The sequence below is a fragment of the Oncorhynchus masou genome, chromosome 11 (assembly GCF_036934945.1).
Source record: "Oncorhynchus masou masou isolate Uvic2021 chromosome 11, UVic_Omas_1.1, whole genome shotgun sequence".
NCBI lineage: Eukaryota > Metazoa > Chordata > Actinopteri > Salmoniformes > Salmonidae > Oncorhynchus > Oncorhynchus masou.
Window position 1 is genome coordinate 49,226,910 of NC_088222.1, and position 20,224 is coordinate 49,247,133.

Sequence of the window (20,224 nt, forward strand, 5' to 3'; positions counted from 1 at the left end):
CATAGAACTGTTCAGAGCATCATTCTAACTCATCTGGGTCTAATTTGTTTTATTTTACTAGGCAAGTCAGTTAAGAACAAATTCTTATTTTCAATGACGACCGAGTGGATTAACTGCCTGTTCAGGGGCAGAACGACAGATTTGTACCTTGTCAGCTCGGGGATTTGAACTTGCAACCTTCCGGTTACTAGTCCAATGCTCTAACCACGAGGCTACCCTGCCGCCCCAAACAAACCCAGGTAATCAAACCCAGGTATGAAAAACATCAGCATCCGGAATTGTAATCTGGGAAACGCCACACGCGGCTCAACTCAAAGCCATTTGAGCCTAATATACAAACAATCCATCCGACTTTTCATTTACTGCAGTTACTTTAGCGGTGGTAGTGTATTGGTGTGAAGCAACAACAAACAAGAATTGCTCACAATTCTAGGTCAGCCAGCTCCCTCAGCCGTTCTCTGAGCTTTATTTATCCACCTAACCCTCCGCCCTCCGCCCTCCATCTCTTTCTCCTTCTCTCTGCTTCCTTCGAACTCCCAGCCCATCCATAAGGCAGCGGGCTCATTTGAGTAGTGTGGAGGCTGAAGGTGCGTCTCCCAGGACTACAGCATCCATCACAACAGTCCTGTACTGTTACTTCCTCTGCCTCCAGAGTGAAGAGAGAGATAGATGTGAGACCCGTCTCATTATAACTCTACCTGGCTGCTGCTAACACTGACTGGGAGATGAGGTGCCTGACTTGGCCCGAGGCCGGGCCATAGACCCAAGAGGATTGTCCCAGCGGCACTGCATAATGTTCCTCGTGAGTTATACAGAACCCACCGTACATCCTAGATGTTGACGACTTACTGAATGTTCAAGCGATGCCTTTTTCAAATGGAGTTGTATCCGTCGGTACTGATACGTGCAGATCCTGAAACCCAGATGTATTCGCTCAACTTAAACCGTGCACCCAAAGAAAGTAAACCAAAGTCAGATTATATAAAGGGACTCTAGGATTGATTGACTTTGGGAACGTTCTCCTTTTCCCGGTTTTGGTGCATCTACATTGCTTGTGAAGCGTCCACTCGGGGAGATAATGTACCTCCCGAGGGTAGTTTGAAGGATCCGTTGACAGGGCATAAACAGAGCCCTCTCAACTTGAGTAGTTGTGTGTGAAGGGCAATTTCAGTTAGTGCTTTATCCTTAGTCTGGTCTTGTCCTAACTGAGTAAGACATGTTTGACCGGAGACTTTATTTGGCTTAGTAACGCGATCAACCTGTATAATAATGTCAAACTAATTCACGGCATTATATACATTAATGAGAGTCACCGGGTTGGTTTCAGGTGGTGATTGATGGGGCTGTGATAAATGTTTCCAGCGTCGTTAGCCTTTTTACCATTATGCCATTTCCGAAAGGCCAGCAATATGCTCACAGCTGCAGTGCATTCGGAAAGTATTCAGACCCCTTCACTTTTTCCACATTCTTTTATGTTACAGCCTTATTCTAAAAAGTATTAAAAAGTATTATTTATTTTTTTACCTTCATCAATCTACACACAATACCCCACAATGACAAAGCAAAAACAGGTTAAGAAATGTATTAAAAATACAACACTGAAACATCACATTTACATAAGTATTCAGACCCTTTAACTCATCACTTTGTTGAAGCACCTTTGGCAGCAATTACAGCCTCAAGTCTTCTTGGGTAGGACGTTACAAGCTTGGCACACCTGTATTTGGGGAGTTTTTCCCATTCTTCTCTGCAGATCCTCTCAAGCTCTGTCTGGTTCAATACTTAAGGTGTGAAATTTACCCCATACACCTATTTCATGTCATCTACTGTTGCACAGCTATTTTCAGGTCTCTCCAGAGATGTTTGATCGGGTTCAAGTCTGGGCTCTGGCTGGGCCACAAGGACATTCAGAAACTTGTCCTGAAGATACTCCTGCATTGTCTTGGCTGTGTGCTTAGGGTTGTGGTCCCGTGGAAAGGTGAATCTTTGCCCCAGTCTGAGGTCCTGAGCGCTCTGGAGCAGGTTTTCATCAAGGATCTCTCTTTACTTTACTCCATTCATCTTTCCCTCGATCCGGACTTGTCTCCCAGTCCCTGCCGCTGAAAAACATCCCCAACAGCATGATGTTGCCACCACTATGCTTCACCATAGGGATGGTGCCAGGATACCTTAAGACGTGACGCTTGGCATTCAGGCCTAAGAGTTCAATCTTCGTTTCATCAGACCAGAGAATCTTGTTTCTCATGGACTGAGAGTACTTTAGGTGCCTTTTGGCAAACTCCAAGCGGGCTGTCATGTGCCTTTTACTGAGGAGTGGCTTCTGTCTGGCCATTCTACCATAAATGCCTGATTGGTGGAGTGCTGCAGAGATGTCCTTCTGGAAGGTTCTCTCATCTCCACAGAGGAACTCTGGAGCTCTGTCAGAGTGACCATCAGGTTTTTGCCACCTCCCTGACCAGGGCCCTTCTACCCCGATTTCTCAGTTTAGCCGGGCGGTCAGCTCTAGGAAGAGTCTTGGTGGTTCCAAACTTCTTCCATTTACAGTGCCTTGCGATAGTATTCGGCCCCCTTGAACTTTGCGACCTTTTGCCACATTTCAGGCTTCAAACATAAAGATATAAAACTGTATTTTTTTGTGAAGAATCAACAACAAGTGGGACACAATCATGAAGTGGAACGACATTTATTGGATATTTCAAACTTTTTTAACAAATCAAAACTGAAAAATTGGGTGTGCAAAATTATTCAGCCCCCTTAAGTTAATACTTTGTTGCTTGGGGTATGTCCCTATCAGTTTTGCACATCGAGAGACTGACATTTTTTCCCATTCCTCCTTGCAAAACAGCTCGAGCTCAGTGAGGTTGGATGGAGAGCATTTGTGAACAGCAGTTTTCAGTTCTTTCCACAGATTCTCGATTGGATTCAGGTCTGGACTTTGACTTGGCCATTCTAACACCTGGATATGTTTATTTTTTAACCATTCCATTGTAAATTTTGCTTTATGTTATGGATCATTGTCTTGTTGGAAGACAAATCTCCGTCCCAGTCTCAGGTCTTTTGCAGACTCCATCACGTTTTCTTCCCGAATGGTCCTGTATTTGGCTCCATCCATCTTCCCATCAATTTTAACCATCTTCCCTGTCCCTGCTGAAGAAAAGCAGGCCCAAACCATGATGCTGCCACTACCATGTTTGACAGTGGGTATGGTGTGTTCAGGGCGATGAGTTGTGTTGCTTTTATGCCAAACATAACGTTTTGCATTGTTGCCAAAAAGTTAAATTTTGGTTTCATCTGACCAGAGCACCTTCTTCCACATGTTTGGTGTGTCTCCCAGGTGGCTTGTGGCAAACTTTAAACAACACTTTTTATGGATATCTTTAAGAAATGGCTTTCTTCTTGCCACTCTTCCATAAAGGCCAGATTTGTGCAATATACGACTGATTGTTGTCCTATGGACAGAGTCTCCCACCTCAGCTGTAGATCTCTGCAGTTCATCCAGAGTGATCATGGGCCTCTTGGCTGCATCTCTGATCAGTCTTCTCCTTGTATGAGCTGAAAGTTTAGAGGGACGGCCAGGTCTTGGTAGATTTGCAGTGGTCTGATACTCCTTCCATTTCAATATTGTCGCTTGCACAGTGCTCCTTGGGATGTTTAAAGCTTGGGAAATCTTTTTGTATTCAAATCCGGCTTTAAACTTCTTCACAACAGTATCTCGGACCTGCCTGGTGTGTTCCTTGTTCTTCATGATGCTCTCTGCGCTTTTAACGGACCTCTGAGACTATCACAGTGCAGGTGCATTTATACGGAGACTTGATTACACACAGATGGATTGTATTTATCATCATTAGTCATTTAGGTCAACATTGGATCATTCAGAGATCCTCACTGAACTTCTGGAGAGAGTTTGCTGCACTGAAAGTAAAGGGGCTGAATACTTTTGCACGCCCAATTTTTCAGTTTTTGATTTGTTAAAAAAGTTTGAAATATCCAATAAATGTCGTTCCACTTCATGATTGTGTCCCACTTGTTGTTGATTCTTCACAAAAAAATACAGTTTTATATCTTTATGTTTGAAGCCTGAAATGTGGCAAAAGGTCGCAAAGTTCAAGGGGGCCGAATACTTTCGCAAGGCAATGTATGAATGATGGAGGCCACTGTGTTCTTGGAGACCTTCAATGCTGCAGACATTTTTTGGAACACTTCCCTAGATCTTTGCCTCAACAGAATCGTGTCTCTGAGCTTTACGTACAATTCCTTCGACCTCTTGGCGTGGTTTTTCCTCTGACATGCACGGTCAACTGTGGGACCTTATATAGACCAGTGTGTCTAAATCATGTCCAATCAATTGAATTTACTACAGGTGGCCTCCAATCAAGTTGTAGAAACATCTCAAGGATGATCAATGGAAGCAGGAGGCACCTGAGCTTAATTTCAAGTCTCATAGCAAAGGTCTGAATACTTATAATAACGTATTTCTGTGTTTTATTTTTAATACATTTACAAAAATGTCTAAAAGCCTGTTTTCACTTTGTCATTAAGGGGTATTGGGTGTAGATTGATGAGAAAAAAGGTTTTGAATCCTTTCCAAATGCACTGTACATGCTTGTCCCTGTAACAGTAGCCCATCTTCCTCCCTCTTCCACCTCCCGCCCGTATCCATTTTGTGAGAATTGGGAGGTCCATAAATCTCTGTCCCTGTCAGTGTGCAGGGAGGGAGCCGATTGGGAGGGGAGAGGATGAGCCCTCTAAGAGGCTAAGATCTGATTAGAGAGGGCACAATCACCGCGTGACACCGCCTCACTCACACATCACCCAGTGTGTGCATTCATTTAGGACTAATCCACGCCATCAAATTCAAGCCCCATCTCACAGAAGGAAGATCCTCTCTCCCAAAGGTTTGCTGACGGAAAAGAGATCCCAGTGGTACTGTAGTGTTCCCTCTCCGAGAGACAACATAGATAGAGGTCCATGGACGTTATGTTAGCTCTGCTCTAACGCCCTGGTCTAATTTACTGCTCTGGTCTCACTCTCATGTCATCAATCAAAATAACACAATGAGAGGGTTTTCCTCTTTTCTAGATTTTATAATGCTTTTTTTTTACATCAGCAGTTGTCACAAAGTGCTTTACAGTAACCCAGCCTAGACCCCAAAGAGCAAAGCAGAAGTGAGGGGATTGGGGACTAAAATGGTGAAAGGAAGATACACGATGCGTCTCTCACGGTATCATAAAATAGGTTAAAGTGCACAGTTTACGTTTAGTCTTTTCTTCTAGTGGAGGATGTTAACAGTAGTAACAGGCAGAGGTAAACACAACATGCATTAAAATACATTTTAATAATGTATTGAGTCATCAATTATTAATCTGAATGTCAAACAAGTAGCATCGGACCATCATGAGGAGAACAGCTTACCCCCTGGCCATTTCTATGAGTTCTTCCTGATTCCTATCGACATATTCCCTGCTCTAACTTGGACAGTTGGATAGTGCACTCCAAAAAAAAAAAAAAAAGTCCAAGTCAATTATATTCTAAGGAAACAGTACTGTTTCTAAGGAAAACATTACATTTCTAAGGAAACAGTACATCTGAAACATCTGGGGATGAATAGCATTGCTGTTGTGATTCAAAGCTTTTCTCTTAAAAATGCACAGTTGTCTGCAGCTATCCACATCTCCCATAACTCCGGACAAACTCCCAGACAAAACAGACAGAGTAGATGACAGTCATCTACATGGGGTAAATTTCACACCTTAAGTATTGAATTTAAAATAAAATAAATCTTAAAATGTGAAAAATAGTGAAGAATGTTTAAAAAAAAGTGAAACAATGAATGTAAAAATCGAAAAAAATGATATAATCGAAAAAAAAATGATATCAATAGCAAAACAAAAAAACTTGCAAGCAAATCATTTTAAATCGAGAGCAAAACTTGAATTTTAAAGCAGCAACAAATTATTTGAAAGCTAATACCAAAATAGTCCAGTTTTCTATTTAAATTCCTATATATTAATTAATGTTTACCTATCTAGTTACATGGTTTGTCATGAAAGGTATTATATAGATATGCTTCTAATGGAACACGCATGTGACAAATACGTCTCGCAACGTAATGGTGATACAAATTATAATAGCCAATGTAAACACATCAGTGGCTATCCAATAATTATTGACACGTACAGTTTTAAGTATGTTAGATCAGTTGGCTTGCTTAGTTGTTTGACTAGCTAGCCAAATAGAATGAATCGCCAGACTCTGCACGCCTGTAGCTAGCCGTAGTGAAAGGTTTGCCCGTATGTTTTTACTAAACTATGTGATGTCACGTCCGAATAGGCCATTGTGATTTTAGACCCATGACGAATGTCTCCAGTTAGCTAGCTAGCTTCATCATTGTATTTAGGCCAGGGACTCGTGTGTACACCACTTACTGATGGAAAAGAGACTTGGAATGGAATGTACACCATCTGGAATGGAATTAATGGAATGGTATCAAACACATAGTTTCCATATTTTTAATATCATTCCATTCACTCCATTCCAGCCATTATTATGAGCCGTCCTCCCCTCATCAGCTGCCTGTGAACTGCCGGGCAAGAGCATAGTGGAAATAGATTTAACAGTTGGTTGTTGGAAAATTTGAACTGAAAACTAATTTTGCATTAGTTTTCAAATAATTTGCTCTCCCTTTAAAATTATTTGCTTGCAATTTGTTTATTTTTTATCTCAACATCCATTATTTCACTTCTCCTCAAAAATATAACTTTTACATTTAGAACATTATTTTTCATGTTTACGAATTTTTTGATTTTTGAAAACAATACTTAAGGTGTGAAATTTACCCCATACACCTATTTCATGTCATCTACTTCATCATAGACTGTGATGACATGAGCAGTCTTTATAGAGGTAAAGAGGTTATGAATGCCACGTGTTTTAGTAGTAATGGTAAGATGGAGACAGCAGTCTGGTGGCCTTGAGATCCTCTCCTTTCCCTCCCATACAGGCCGACCTCATAATAGGACACAGCCACAGACAGCAGACTGGGAGGATGGAGGGGGGGGGGGTTGTAAATATTCTTCTGATGGATGAGAGAGGACGGTACCTGAATTATTTACACTCTATGGTCCCTGGGGAGAAAGCACACAGGGGTGTGGATTGGGGGGGGGGGGGCTAAGCTCCTGGTGAGTAGGTGGAGGGGGTTGGGGGGCAAGGGTTTGGTAGTTTGTAGGTCAGTGGGTGAGGCAGGGTCATTCACTCGGAAACAGGCTTAACCTGGGTTCTTAGTGATGGAGGAGGGGGGTTATTGGCAGCCATCAGCCCCCCTCCAGCCCTCATGCCCTTGAGAAGGTGCTAGAAACGGCGATAGTAGTAATATGCTTTTATGGAGGAAATGTGGGGGAGGGGAGAACGTAATTTGTCTACATTGTTTTGCCTCAGAAATTGTATGATTTACTCATTATTCCCAATTAGATTGTGAGGAGTATTAAGAGACAATAATATGAGGAAAATCACTTCACCATTTGTCAATTGACTTTACACATTTTTTAGGAATCGTAAATAAATTGAAAATAGATTCATGTGAAGCAGGGTAAGCTAATATGAATATGAACAACATATTGGGTGAAACCCATTATTGAAAACAAATATCAAGCATTTCTTGACTGATATATATTTTTTTAAGAATTCAGATGAACCTGAATAAAAATATATATTATTTTACTCCTGCTGCTCACTTTCACCCGAGGCTCCTGTCTTCACCTCAGTACCTTCATACATTGAGGAGAAACGAGTGAGCTGTACACCTCAGAGCCTGTAACACGTACGTTTCTGTGAAAGCCTTCCATTCCCTCCAGGACATGCAGCACTAGGAAGACTGCAGAACCCTACAGTATAGATCTTACAGTTACCCATATAGTGAAACGAGCAGGGTACGCTTCCCTCTGAGACAATGCAACAACACTTTCAGTATAAAGAATGGCACTGGTTAAGCCCTCCTGGAAAGAGCAGTAGTCTGGCCGCTTAGAGGTGAAGCAGATTAAAGAGAGAGAAAATGTGTTGGTCCTGCCTGGCTTTCTCATGAGAGAATGGGAGAGAAAATGTTGAGTTAAGCTTGTCTTATGTGTTGCATTTGTCTGACGCCAGTGTCATCTGCCTATCTGGTGGTTCAGCTTAATCCTATATGGTTATTTCAGCTCTCTCTCTCTCTCTCCTCTCACTGCCCAGCCCCTGATCCATCCACGCATAAACTCAGCAAAAAAAGAAACGTCCCCTTTTTCAGGACCCTGTCTTTAAAAGATCATTCGTAAAAATCCAAATCACTTCGCAGATCTTCATTATAAAGGGTTTAAACACTGTTTCCCATGAACCATAAACAATTAATGAACACGCACCTGTGGAACGGTCGTTAATACACTAACAGCTTACAGACGGTAGGCAATTAAGGTCACAGTTATGAAAACTTAGGACACTAAAGAGGCCTTTCTACGGACTCTGAAAAACACCAAAAGAAAGATGCCCAGGGTCCCTGTTCATCTGCATGAACGTGCCTTAGGCATGTTGAACGGAGGAATGAGGACTGTAGATGTGGGCAGGGCAATAAATTGCAATGTCCGTACTGTGAGACGCCTAAGACAGCGCTACAGAGAGACAGGACGGACAGCTGATCGTCCTCGCGGTGGCAGACCACGTGTAACAACACCTGCACAGGATCGGTACATCCGAACAACACACCTGCGGGACAGGTACAAGATGGCAACAACAACTGCCCGAGTTACACCAGGAACGCACAATCCCTCCATCAGTGCTCAGACTGTCCACAATAGGCTGAGAGAGGCTGGACTGAGGGCTTGTAGGCCTGTTGTAAGGTAGGTCCTCACCAGACATCACCGGCAACAACGTCGCCTATGGGCAAAAACCCACGTCGCTGGACCAGACAGGACTGGCAAAAAGTGCTCTTCACTGACGAGTCAGGGTTTTGTCTCACCAGGGATGATGGTCGGATTCGCATTTATCGTCAAAGGAATGAGCGTTACACCGAGTCCTGTACTCTGGACCGGGATCGATTTGGAGGTGGAGGGTCCGTCTTGATCTGGGGCGGTGTGTCACAACATCATCGGACTGAGCTTGTGGTCATTGCAGGCAATCTCAACGCTGTGCGTTACAGGGAAGCCATCCTCCTCCCTCATGTGGTACCCTTCCTGCAGTTTCATCCTGACATGACCCTCCAGCATGACAATGCCACCAGCCATACTGCTCGTTCTGTGCGTGATTTCCTGCAAGACAGGAACGTCAATGTTCTGCCATGGCCAGCGAAGAGCCCGGATCTCAATCCCATTGAGCATGTCTGGGACCTGTTGGATCGGAGGGTGAGGGCTAGGGCCATTCCCCCCAGAAATGTCTGGGAACTTGCAGGTGCCTTGGTGGAAGAGTGGGGTAACATCTCACAGCAAGAACTGGCACATCTGGTGCAGTCCATGAGGAGGAGATGTACTGCAGTACTTAATGCAGCTGATGGCCACACCAGATACTGACTGTTACTTTTGATTTTTACCCCCCCCCCTTTGTTCGGGAACACATTATTCAATTTCTGTTAGTCACATGTCTGTGGAACTTGTTCAGTTTACGTCTCAGTTGTTGAATCTTATGTTCATACAAATATTCACACATGTTAAGTTGGCTGAAAATAAATGCAGTTGACAGTGAGAGGACATTTCTTTTTTTGCTGAGTTTATTTAGCTTTAGATAACAGAGGGGGCTGGGCTGGGCTCAACATGATTGCGCTGCTTACTGTTGCCTAACTCTTGACATAGCCCTGAATCAATGAATCAAAGTCATATGCAAGACGGAAATCAACATGGAAAAGCGTAGAATCCTGTTTGTGCCTTTGCTTAGTGTTGCTATATTGCATATTTCAGTATTGACATTTAAACAGGCAAAATGCATAGAGAACTAAACTTTAATTCTGAAAAGCAAACAATCTGATTATCTGCACTACTCTGACACCAGCAACCCCAATGCTTTATTCCACTGCTATAGGCTACAGCACAGACCCTAAACAATACAGCATAACCAGCCATAGGGAAAGCAGGATGAATTTTCTATAAGAGTGCGTGTCCTTTACATTTACAACCAACTTATAGGATATTGAATTTTGAATGACCTTTTTTTATTTGAAACAATTCCGATAGCCAATTAAAAATGAAAATAAGTAGCCATAATGTCTCTCTAAATGAATTACTGTGTCGTTGTCAATAAATATTTAGGCTACTCATGTGGTTGATACGAAATGGTCAACATAATGCTGTATCTGTCGTTCTGCCCCTGAACAGGCAGTTAACCCACTGTTCCTAGGCCGTCATTGAAAATAAGAATTTGTTCTTAACTGACTTGTCTAGTTAAATAAAGGTTAAAAAATAATAATAATCAGGAAATCAGTCAATTGAAATAAATTCATTAGGCCCTAATCTAAAGAATTCACACTACTGGGCAGGGGTGCAGCATAGGCCCACCCACTGGGGAGCCAGGCACAGCCAACCAGAATGGGTTTTTCCCCACAAAATGACTTTATTACAGACAGAAATACTCCCCCTGTGTGTAATGATCATGCTGTTTAAGTAGCTTCTTGATATGCCACACCTGTCAGGTGGATGGATTATCTTGGCAAAGGAGAAATGGGATGTAAACAAATGTGTACACTACATTTGAAAGAAAAAGGTTTTCTGTGCATATTGAACATTCCTGGGATTTTTTATTTCAGCTCATGAAACATGAGACCAACACTTTACATGTTGCGTTTATAGTTTTGTTCAGTGTACTTGGCCAGAGGGATAAACCTATTTCCCTGTGTGAACTCCCCGGGATAATCTCAATTGCGTCCTCCTCGCATTCTCTCTCCTCGCTTCCTTCCTTAAACACATGGGAGAAGGTCAAAGGGGATGGTCATCTGGCTTTCTCATCCAATGGGTTTTGAGAAGGAGGCGAGGAGAGAGAGGAGAATGAGATTTAGATTCTCCCACCGAGGCTCCTCTGACCCGCTTCTCATGCATCGGGATGTACGTAGCTTCAGTGATTCATTCGGAATACACAGACATCCGTGACTGCATTGTGTATTCTCCAATATCTGACCTTCTCAATATATAATGCAACGCTATAGGCTAATGCCAGACAGCCATGAATTCTACATTGCTGAACACTTTTTTTCGGAGCAAGAGACTGTAGAGACTCATAGCTATGACAACTCAGCATTGCCGCGGGAAGTAGTCGTGCTGATGCACCCTCTGATAAATCACAATAAATAAATACAATTATTTATATACATGTAAAAAAATAGTTTACCAAATTAGTACACTAGGCCCTTATTACTCATGCATGAAAATAATCGCCAGCAGAGCGGGAGAACCCCCCCCACACCCCCAAGGATGTTCTGTTTCGAGGCGAATTGGCTCTGGCAGCCAACACAGCCAAATACTCCATCTAAACGTGAATTGAATCTCAATTGCAGTACGGTTCGAGAAACATAAATCCCCCGACTTTCAAATCACATCAAAATTATTTCACAAATGCTAAATGTATACTGTTTTAACCGATTTTAACACAGTTGCAACTGACAGTATTTTTTTATGTGACAACATGTTCGTGGCGTCCGTTTTCAGTTTGAAGACAGGTGTTCGGGGACGCAGATAAATAATTACCACAGGTACACCTCCTTCCTATGTGTTTGCCATAAATAAGCTCTGTAACATGGAAATATGGTCTTATGGGAACCCCAACCCTATAAACATGTAGTCATTTAACCTTTGTTTTTTATTAAATTATGTATCGCTTATATGAACGATTTAGGCCTACGTTTCCAAAAGGCCTATGTTTCCAAAACCGTACCGTGTCGTGGCTCTTAAAAAAACTCCCCCAGGGATAATATACTATCGTCAATAGGCGCTAAAGTTACGTACTAGGTCTATATATGAGGTACCATAGAGCATGCTTTTGTAGAACAGTTGATGGCACACTGAGCTACTGGTCAGAAGGTAGAAGGTGGAAGATTCGAGCTACACTCCCTGCCTCCTTTCATTACAATACCTTCAGTTGCATAGTTGTGGTCCCGGAGGAAGCTGTTGTTTATTTTGCGGGTGTCGATTTCTTCATCCATTTGTGACACTTATTTTGTAAACCAGAAACAGAGAAACAAGTATCCATGGTCCTGAAACATCGCTTCAGCACAGGGTCGGCGCAAGCTGCGCGCTTTTCGTCATGATTAGACCCTTTCCAGAAATAAGAATGTGGAAAAGAGGCAGAAACCTCAACGTTTGCTCCTGAACGAATAAATAACCGTTCGATACAATATCATAGGAGGAAAAAGCCTGTCCCTTTCGAGACGACCGTTGAATCGTCGGTTGTCTGCCAATAATAGGCTCAGATTAAAGTGGCAGAAAACGAACTATAAAACTGACAGCAAGAAAAATAGCTGCGCATTACGTCTCCATTGTCAGAGGCGCAATACAACAGTCCAGAAATCAGAGCAGGGTGTGTGAGCTGGTTCTTATTTTGCTCCAGTCTGCTTGCATCGCAGCGTCCGTTTCCTCTTGGATCACCCCGTTTCGCCTCGACGTGTCGCTCTGCCGCCAAACCTCACCGGGTGCTTCACTGCCAGCCTGCTGTTGCCACTGCCCATTCGCGCATTGCGTTACTGGCTCCGCCCCGACAGCTTGCCTCTGTCGACCTGCGTCAGCATCACAAGTGATGTGTTCGCACATGCTGGGGCAGAGCGCAGGGAAGCGCCCTCATATCAGGGGGATATGGTCACATATTTGATTTTTCTTGATCAACAAGCACACAATATATCGATGCCCTTCAAATCCTTTCTGATAATTGCCTGCCTGCCTGCCTGCTTGTGTCTCTGTGCCCACACTGTAATTTCCCCTAGTTGGGTTTGGGCATGGTGGTGTTGGTGGCTGTGGCTGTCAGAGACCCCACTACCCATCCTGCCCCTACATGTTAAATAATCTGTGCTGTAGGATCATGTTTTAACAGCCCACTGCCCTTCAGCTAGGTCTGGATAAATCACAGCCATTATCTACATCCCCAAATGATGAAGGTCACTGATGCATGCCATGAAAATAAGTTCCATCCACCCCATTTATGACCAGTTGAATATTCCCCAATCCAATTGTCTCCGTTGTCATGGTTCTCCGTACCATGACAAACCATTCCCCTCAACCCCTAATCCTTTTAATAAGGAGATAGTCCTCACCAACCCCTGAATAATCTGGGTTCACATTCACTCTAAATGGTATAGAATCTGTCTTTGCCGTCATGGGGTTTGAACAAACTGTTATGATAATTCTATTTGGGCGCTGAGGGGTATAAGCAACAGGAAGAGGGAATTAAAAAGGCATTGATTTTCTCCAGAATCACCACACTGGGATGTGCTCTATTACTGGGAGACTGGGAGACTGCATTAGAGAGGCCTTCTGATGGATGACATTAACAGGCAGAGCTCATTGCTGTCCTTGGGAAGGAGGAGGGCTTAGATGTATTATTATTCTGTATGCAGACAGGCACGCGCACATACACACACACACACACACACACACACACACACACACACACACACACACACACACACACACACACACACACACACACACACACACACACACACACACACACACACACACACACACACACACACACAAGGGGTTCTAAGGGGCTTGCAGAAAGAGGGGCTTGCAGAAAGACCATTTTATTCTGCAATGATACTGTAGGGGGTGGAAATAGCCTTGAGGAAGCCAAGACTGAGATCAATAATCTGACTGCTTTAATTAAAGCTTCTGCGTCCAGGACACACAACCACAACAGCAGTCTGTTGACTGAAACCTCTCTCTACTGGCCTGTTCACTGTAAAATATACCACCGACCAAACCCATTTCCAATCCAAAGCCTCTGTATTATAGTGGTGATGGTTAAGAGAAACATACATTACATGACCAAAAAGTATGTGGACACCTGCTCGTCGAACATCTCATTCCAAAATCATGGGCATTTAATATGGAGTTGGTCCCTCCTTTGCTGCTATAAGTGCCTCCACTCTTCTGTGAAGGATTTCCACTAGTTGTTGGAACATAGCTGCGGGGACTTGCTTCCACTCAGCCACAAGAGCATTAGTGAGGTCGGGCACTGATGTTGGAAGATTAGGCTTGGCTCGCAGTCGGCGTTCCAATTCATCCCAAAGGTGTTCGATTGAGGTTACGGCTCTGTGCAGGCCAGTCAAGTTCTTCCACACCGATCTCGACAAACTATTTCTGTATGGACCTCGTTTATGCACGGGGGCAATGTCATGCCACAAAGTTGGAAGCACAGAATAGTCTAGAATGTCATTGTATGCTGTAGCGTTAAGATTTCCCTTCCCTGGAACTAAAACAGCCCCACACCATTATTCATCCTCCACCAAACTTTACAGTTGACACTATGCATTGGGGCAGGTAGTGTTCTCCTGGATCCGCCAAACCCTGATTCATCTGTCGGACTGCCAGTCGGTGAAGCCTGATTCATCTCTCCAGAGAACGCGTTTCCACTGCTCCAGAGTCCAATGGTGGCGAGCTTTACACCACTCCAGCCGACGCTTAGCATTGCGTATGGTGATCTTAGGCTTGTGTGCAGCTGCTCGGCCATGGAAACCCATTTCATGAAGCTCATGACAAGCAGTTATTGTAATGACCTTGCTTCCAGATGCAGTTTGGAACTCGGCAGTGAATGTTGCAACCGATACAGGCAATTTTTACATGCTACGCGCTTCAGCAATCGGCGGTCCCGTTCTGAGGGCTTCTCTGGCCTACCACTTTGCGGCTGAGCTGTTGTGAGCGTGTTCGTGTTTGCGCGCACTGTGCACACACACAGAAATGTGATCTCCGAATAATCATTACCTCGGTCATTGGGAGTGCATATTGCAGAGTATTCCAGCACAACACTTGTATTAGCATCTCTCCTCTTAAATAAGAGGACACCTGCTTCTAAGCTGTGAGAACCACAGCGCCACTCATCGAAAACACACAGACAATAATTACCTAATTATAACACAGAATCGCTCTTGTGGATGCCGTGGTAATTGCATGACCTGGGGAAGGAGCCTGATTGGAACACGCAGGGCTGTCCTCCACGGAGAGCATGGCCAGGGTCTGCCTCCAAATCGGCTCTGACGTTCAACCTGCCCCCTGTGCCCACCTGGCTCCTGGCTGCTGCTGCAGTGGCTTATGGGGGAATACTCCCCTGATGTGCTGTGTTCCCTCTCTCCCATCCCCCCTCTCTCACTCCATCACCCCATAACCCTCCTCCAACCACATCAAGCTCAGCGCCGCCACCTCGGTCAGTGTGCTCTGTTCACCCAGGAGAGGTAGCTAGCATGGGCCGAGTTGTGCAGTGCTAGCCATCCATCCTGCCCTTACGCACTGGAGCCCTCTGCATCTATGGGAACAGAAAACGTCACGCAGGTCTTAATGACCTCACAGTCCCTATAGAGGGACACAAAGCACGGAGAGTAGAGAGATCACTACATAAAACACAGCGAGACTCACGATCCAGACTAGCCATATACAAGCACTAATGGAGCGTACGAGAAAAGAAAGGAGAGCTCCTCTTCTTAAACAACACACATCCGTGATTACAAATGCAGAGCACAAAGTGGTAGACTCTGGGTGGCCTAATTGAATTCATAGCAAATAGGATTGAGCCATACGCCGATCTGGCCAGCAGCCACGGTGAAGAGGTGCAGAGGGACACGTTCGCCTGGAGCTGGAGAACCTGCAAGTCCTGTGATGGAAAGCACCCTGCCAGCTCCAAATGAAATAACCACTCCTGATAGGCCAGCACTGGATCTGAACTTACTGACCTGGAATCAGTTTACAGAGTCACTGTACTGTATAGAAAAATGTGTTGCAACAAGACCTCACTGACTGCAGAACTGTCAAAACTGCCCTCCTGAATTCCTGGGGAACACGACTGTTAAATTATAGAAAGTTGCAGGCAAAGACCTATTTTGAAGAACAAAAATGAAAAGGGTAATCATGAGGGCATGATTTTTTTCTCCTCGGGTAGTGAGGTTTTAGAGGTTGCCTTATGGAGAATGTTCTTATAGCAGTAACATTGTCTGAATTAGCTACGAGAGGGGAATTATTTTGAAAATAAGTTCTGTCAAACCCCTGTCGACTCAGTCACCTCGATATGCTCCACAAACTGCTCTTTGGAAGAGAGCCAACTTGTCTATTTTAGGCAGGGGGTTTGGAGCTGCAAGGTAGAGTAAAATTGAAGACAGGAAGGAGAGGGTGAGAGAGGGTGGAGGACAGAGAAATGCACGGTGAACAAAAATATAGGTCACAACACTCACAGGATGGAAAATGAATTTAGTGAGAAACAGGCAGAATGAGATGGACAGAGAGAGAGAGAGAGAGAGAGAGAGAGAGAGAGAGAGAGAGAGAGAGAGAGAGAGAGAGAGAGATGCAGTAGTCATCATGTTTTAAGAAGGACTATTAGATTATCCTCCTACAGGCTGCTTTTAATCTGCTCTCCCCCAGCCTGACCTTTATCTTCTCTCTCTCTCTCTCTCTCTCTCTCTCTCTCTCTCTCTCTCTCTCTCTCTCTCTCTCTCTCTCTCTCTCTCTCTCTCTCTCCCCATCTCTCCCCTCTCTATTCAATTCATTGGCATGGGAAACATGTGTTAACATTGCCAATGCAAGTGAGGTTGATAATATATAAAGTGAATATATAAAGTGAAATAAACAATAAAAATGAACAGTAAACATCACACATACAGAAGTTTCAAAACAATAAAGACATTACAAATGTCATATTATATATATATATATTTAACAATGTACAAATGGTAAAGGACACAAGATAAAATAAATAAGCATAGATATGGGTTGTATTTACAATGGTGTGTGTTCTTCACTGGTTGCCCTTTTCTCATGGCAACAGGTCACAAATCTCGCTGCTGTGATGGCACACTGTGGAATTTCATCCAGTAGATATGGGAGTTTTTCTAAATTGGATTTGTTTTCAAATTCTTTGTGGATCTGTGTAATCTGAGGGAAATATGTCTCTCTAATATGGTCATACATTGGGCAGGAGGTTAGGAAGTGCAGCTCAGTTTCCACCTCATTTTGTGCGCAGTGAGCACATAGCCTGTCGTCTCTTGAGAGCCATGTCTGCCTACGGCAGCCTTTCTCAATAGCAAGGCTATGTTCACTGAGTCTGTACATAGTCAAAGCTTTCCTTAATTTTGGGTCAGTCACAGTGGACAGGTATTCTGCTGCTGTGTACTCTCTGTGTAGGGCCAAATAGCATTCTGGTTTGCTCTGTTTTTTGTTAATTCTTTCCAATGTGTCAAGTAATTATCTTTTTGTTTTCTCATGATTTGGTTGGGTCGAATTGTGCTTCTGTCCTGGGGCTCTGTAGGGTGTGTTTGTGTTTGTGAACAGAGCCCCAGGACCAGCTTGCTTAGGGGACTCTTCTCCAGGTTCATCTCTCTGTAGGTGATGGCTTTGTTGTGGAAGGTTTGGGAATCGCTTCCTTTTAGGTGGTTATAGAATTGAACGTCTCTTTTCTGGATTTTGATAATTAGTGGGTATCGGCCTAATTCTGCTCTCTATATCTCTCTCTCTCACTCACTCACTCACTCACTCACTCACTCACTCACTCACTCACTCACTCACTCACTCACTCACTCACTCACTCACTCACTCACCCTCTCTCCTCTCTCCTCTCTCCTCTCTCCTCTCCTCTCTCTCCTCTCTTTCTCTCTCACTCTCTCTCACTCTCTCTCTCTCTGTCTCTCTCTCTTATTTTAAACCTAGTCATCTCACTTATTTTAGTCCTGGGCTGGGATCCATAAAACCACAAACAATAACAGCTACAGAATCACATATAACATACATAACATGGCATTGGTTTGATATCGCTGTGAAACACAGTTCTGTGTGTCACGCCCTGACCGTAGAGAGCATTATATGTCTCTATTTTGGTTTGGTCAGGGTGTGATTTGGGTGGGCATTCTATGTCCCGGGTGTGGTTCTCAATCAGAGGCAGCTGTCTATCGTTGTCTCTGATTGAGAACCATACTTAGATAGCCTTTTTCCCACCTGTATTTGTGGGTAGTTGTCCATGTATAGTTGCCTGTGAGCACTACGTTGGCTTCACATTTTCGTTTTGATGTTTATTGTTTTGTTGGCGACATCTTATAATAAAGACATATGTACGCTCACCACGCTGCGCTTTGGTCTACTGTTTCCACCTTAGACGATCGTGACACTGTGTAGGCCTACATGTTGGACACTAAATCAAGAAGATAAAATGTCAAATAATTCGGACATTATTTATGACCATACCAAGTCATAATACCAGCACACATGTCTGATGCATGGATAAAAGGACATGGCTTTTCCCTACAGCCTAGTCCTGTATACTGTTCATGTGACAGAGGAAGTACATCTGATTTGTCTTTTCCCTACAGCCTAGTCCTGTATACTGTTCATGTGACAGAGGAAGTACATCTGATTTGTCTTTTCCCTACAGCCTAGTCCTGTATACTGTTCATGTGACAGAGGAAGTACATCTGATTTGTCTTTTCCCTACAGCCTAGTCCTGTATACTGTTCATGTGACAGAGGAAGTACATCTGATTTGTCTTTTCCCTACAGCCTAGTCCTGTATACTGTTCATGTGACAGAAGAAGTACATCTGATTGGTCTTTTCCCTACAGCCTAGTCCTGTGTACTGATCATGTGACAGAGGACATTTACTGTATCTGTGATCCATCCAGATCAGATGATGACAGAGTGACCTGTCCCACGGTCCTCATGCGCTCTCTAATCTCGGAAATGGCTCACTGGGTGGCGTGACACGCCAGACGCGACATTCCTCGTCAATACATCTGACTTATTGACAGCTGTCACTTCGGCCCAGCGTGACCAGTCCAGTCCTACGCTTTGTTTTCCTACCCTACCCTTTGTTCTCTTCATTTCTTATTCAATGCGAGCCCAGAAATCAATAGCCAAAGCCTAATCCTTTAGAAAACCCTCCCCCGAACTCAAAGGTCTCTGTGTCACCTTAATGAATTTATAGGAAAGTGACTCACACTTCCTGTTGCGCAAAAAAATGAGAAAAGCAAGGCAGTTTAAAAAAAAACCTGGTGAAAGATTACTTAAAGGCAGCAATACATTTCAGGTAAAGATCTCCGGCTCTATTTCGTCAATGAAGCTGAAATGCGCTTCAGCTCATAAACAGCGGCCGTTCTGGTCATGTCGCCTCAACGCCTCATTAAACCCCTCCACCGCTTCCTCCCCGGTTACATTTGCAATGACTTGCGGTACCTAGTAGGCAAATTACTCGGCAATCGATCAAAATTACATTAAGGCTCGTGACAGATTGACTCCAATACAAAATAAGCAGGTTCATGCTTCCCCTATTTGGTCTATTTATAGACGACCAAGACAGGAAATAAAGGCAAGTGAGGACACCAGCAGATGAACCGAGACAATTGAACTGCATGACTTAACCTTTTGTTTCAACCATTTTTTGTTGTTGTTGTTGATCATTCTCCGACTAAATGACACCCTCTCTGTGAAAGAACACACGCGTGTTGCAAGGACTGGCAGTAGACCAGATAGCGTCAGACGCTCGTCTATCAAAAGGCCCAGGGGGACTTGATGCACGGCATTTGATCTGGAATGAAAACCTCCCTCCATCAGCTGTGTGCCATGCCAACGGGAAGAAAACTCCCCCGGTTCCTTCACTGCCCAGGGCGGTGTCACAAAATCACACCACATCCATGACAGTGGTAGTGAACCTGTGGCAGTGATGTCCGTCACCTGTGAACAGGACTCGGGGGGGACGAGTTAGTAAATGCTTCGTGCCTGACAGACACAGGCAGCTCCCTAGACACCCAGCAGACACTTCGGCCTCTCTCCAACTGCAGCACAGAACACTGAACCTCCACAATTAGAACATGTGCACATCATGTCTGAGCCTAAACAGAACAGGATTTAATCTTTCCTATTCTGTAATTCCCTTTGATTCGATGGTTCTACAGAGCACCGCGCCGGGCTAAGCTGTCCAAATATTCAATCAGGATCCCGACTAAAGCTTCCAGAGGGGAATGGTGGTGGTACTGTGGTACTGTGGTACTGTGCTGACTGGTAGAGCACGCTGGGAAATGTTCTCATCGCAGAGTCCCTGGGAAC

The 20,224-nt window shown here is 44.0% G+C and overlaps 1 protein-coding gene across 2 annotated transcripts in view; it reads right to left on the minus strand.

Annotated features, from left to right (window-relative positions):
- ppp2r2bb (protein phosphatase 2, regulatory subunit B, beta b) overlaps positions 1-20,224 on the minus strand; it is a 115,722-nt gene that overhangs the window by 46,353 nt on the left and 49,145 nt on the right. The window contains exon 1 of one of the 2 annotated variants that reach the window (XM_064978706.1): positions 12,073-12,674. The exons of the other annotated variant lie outside the window; for it this stretch is intronic. Coding sequence (XP_064834778.1) covers positions 12,073-12,142 — 70 coding nt within the window. The 5' untranslated portion in view covers positions 12,143-12,674. Of the gene's footprint in view, positions 1-12,072; positions 12,675-20,224 lie in introns of those variants that run through there. 2 annotated transcript variants of the gene reach the window in all.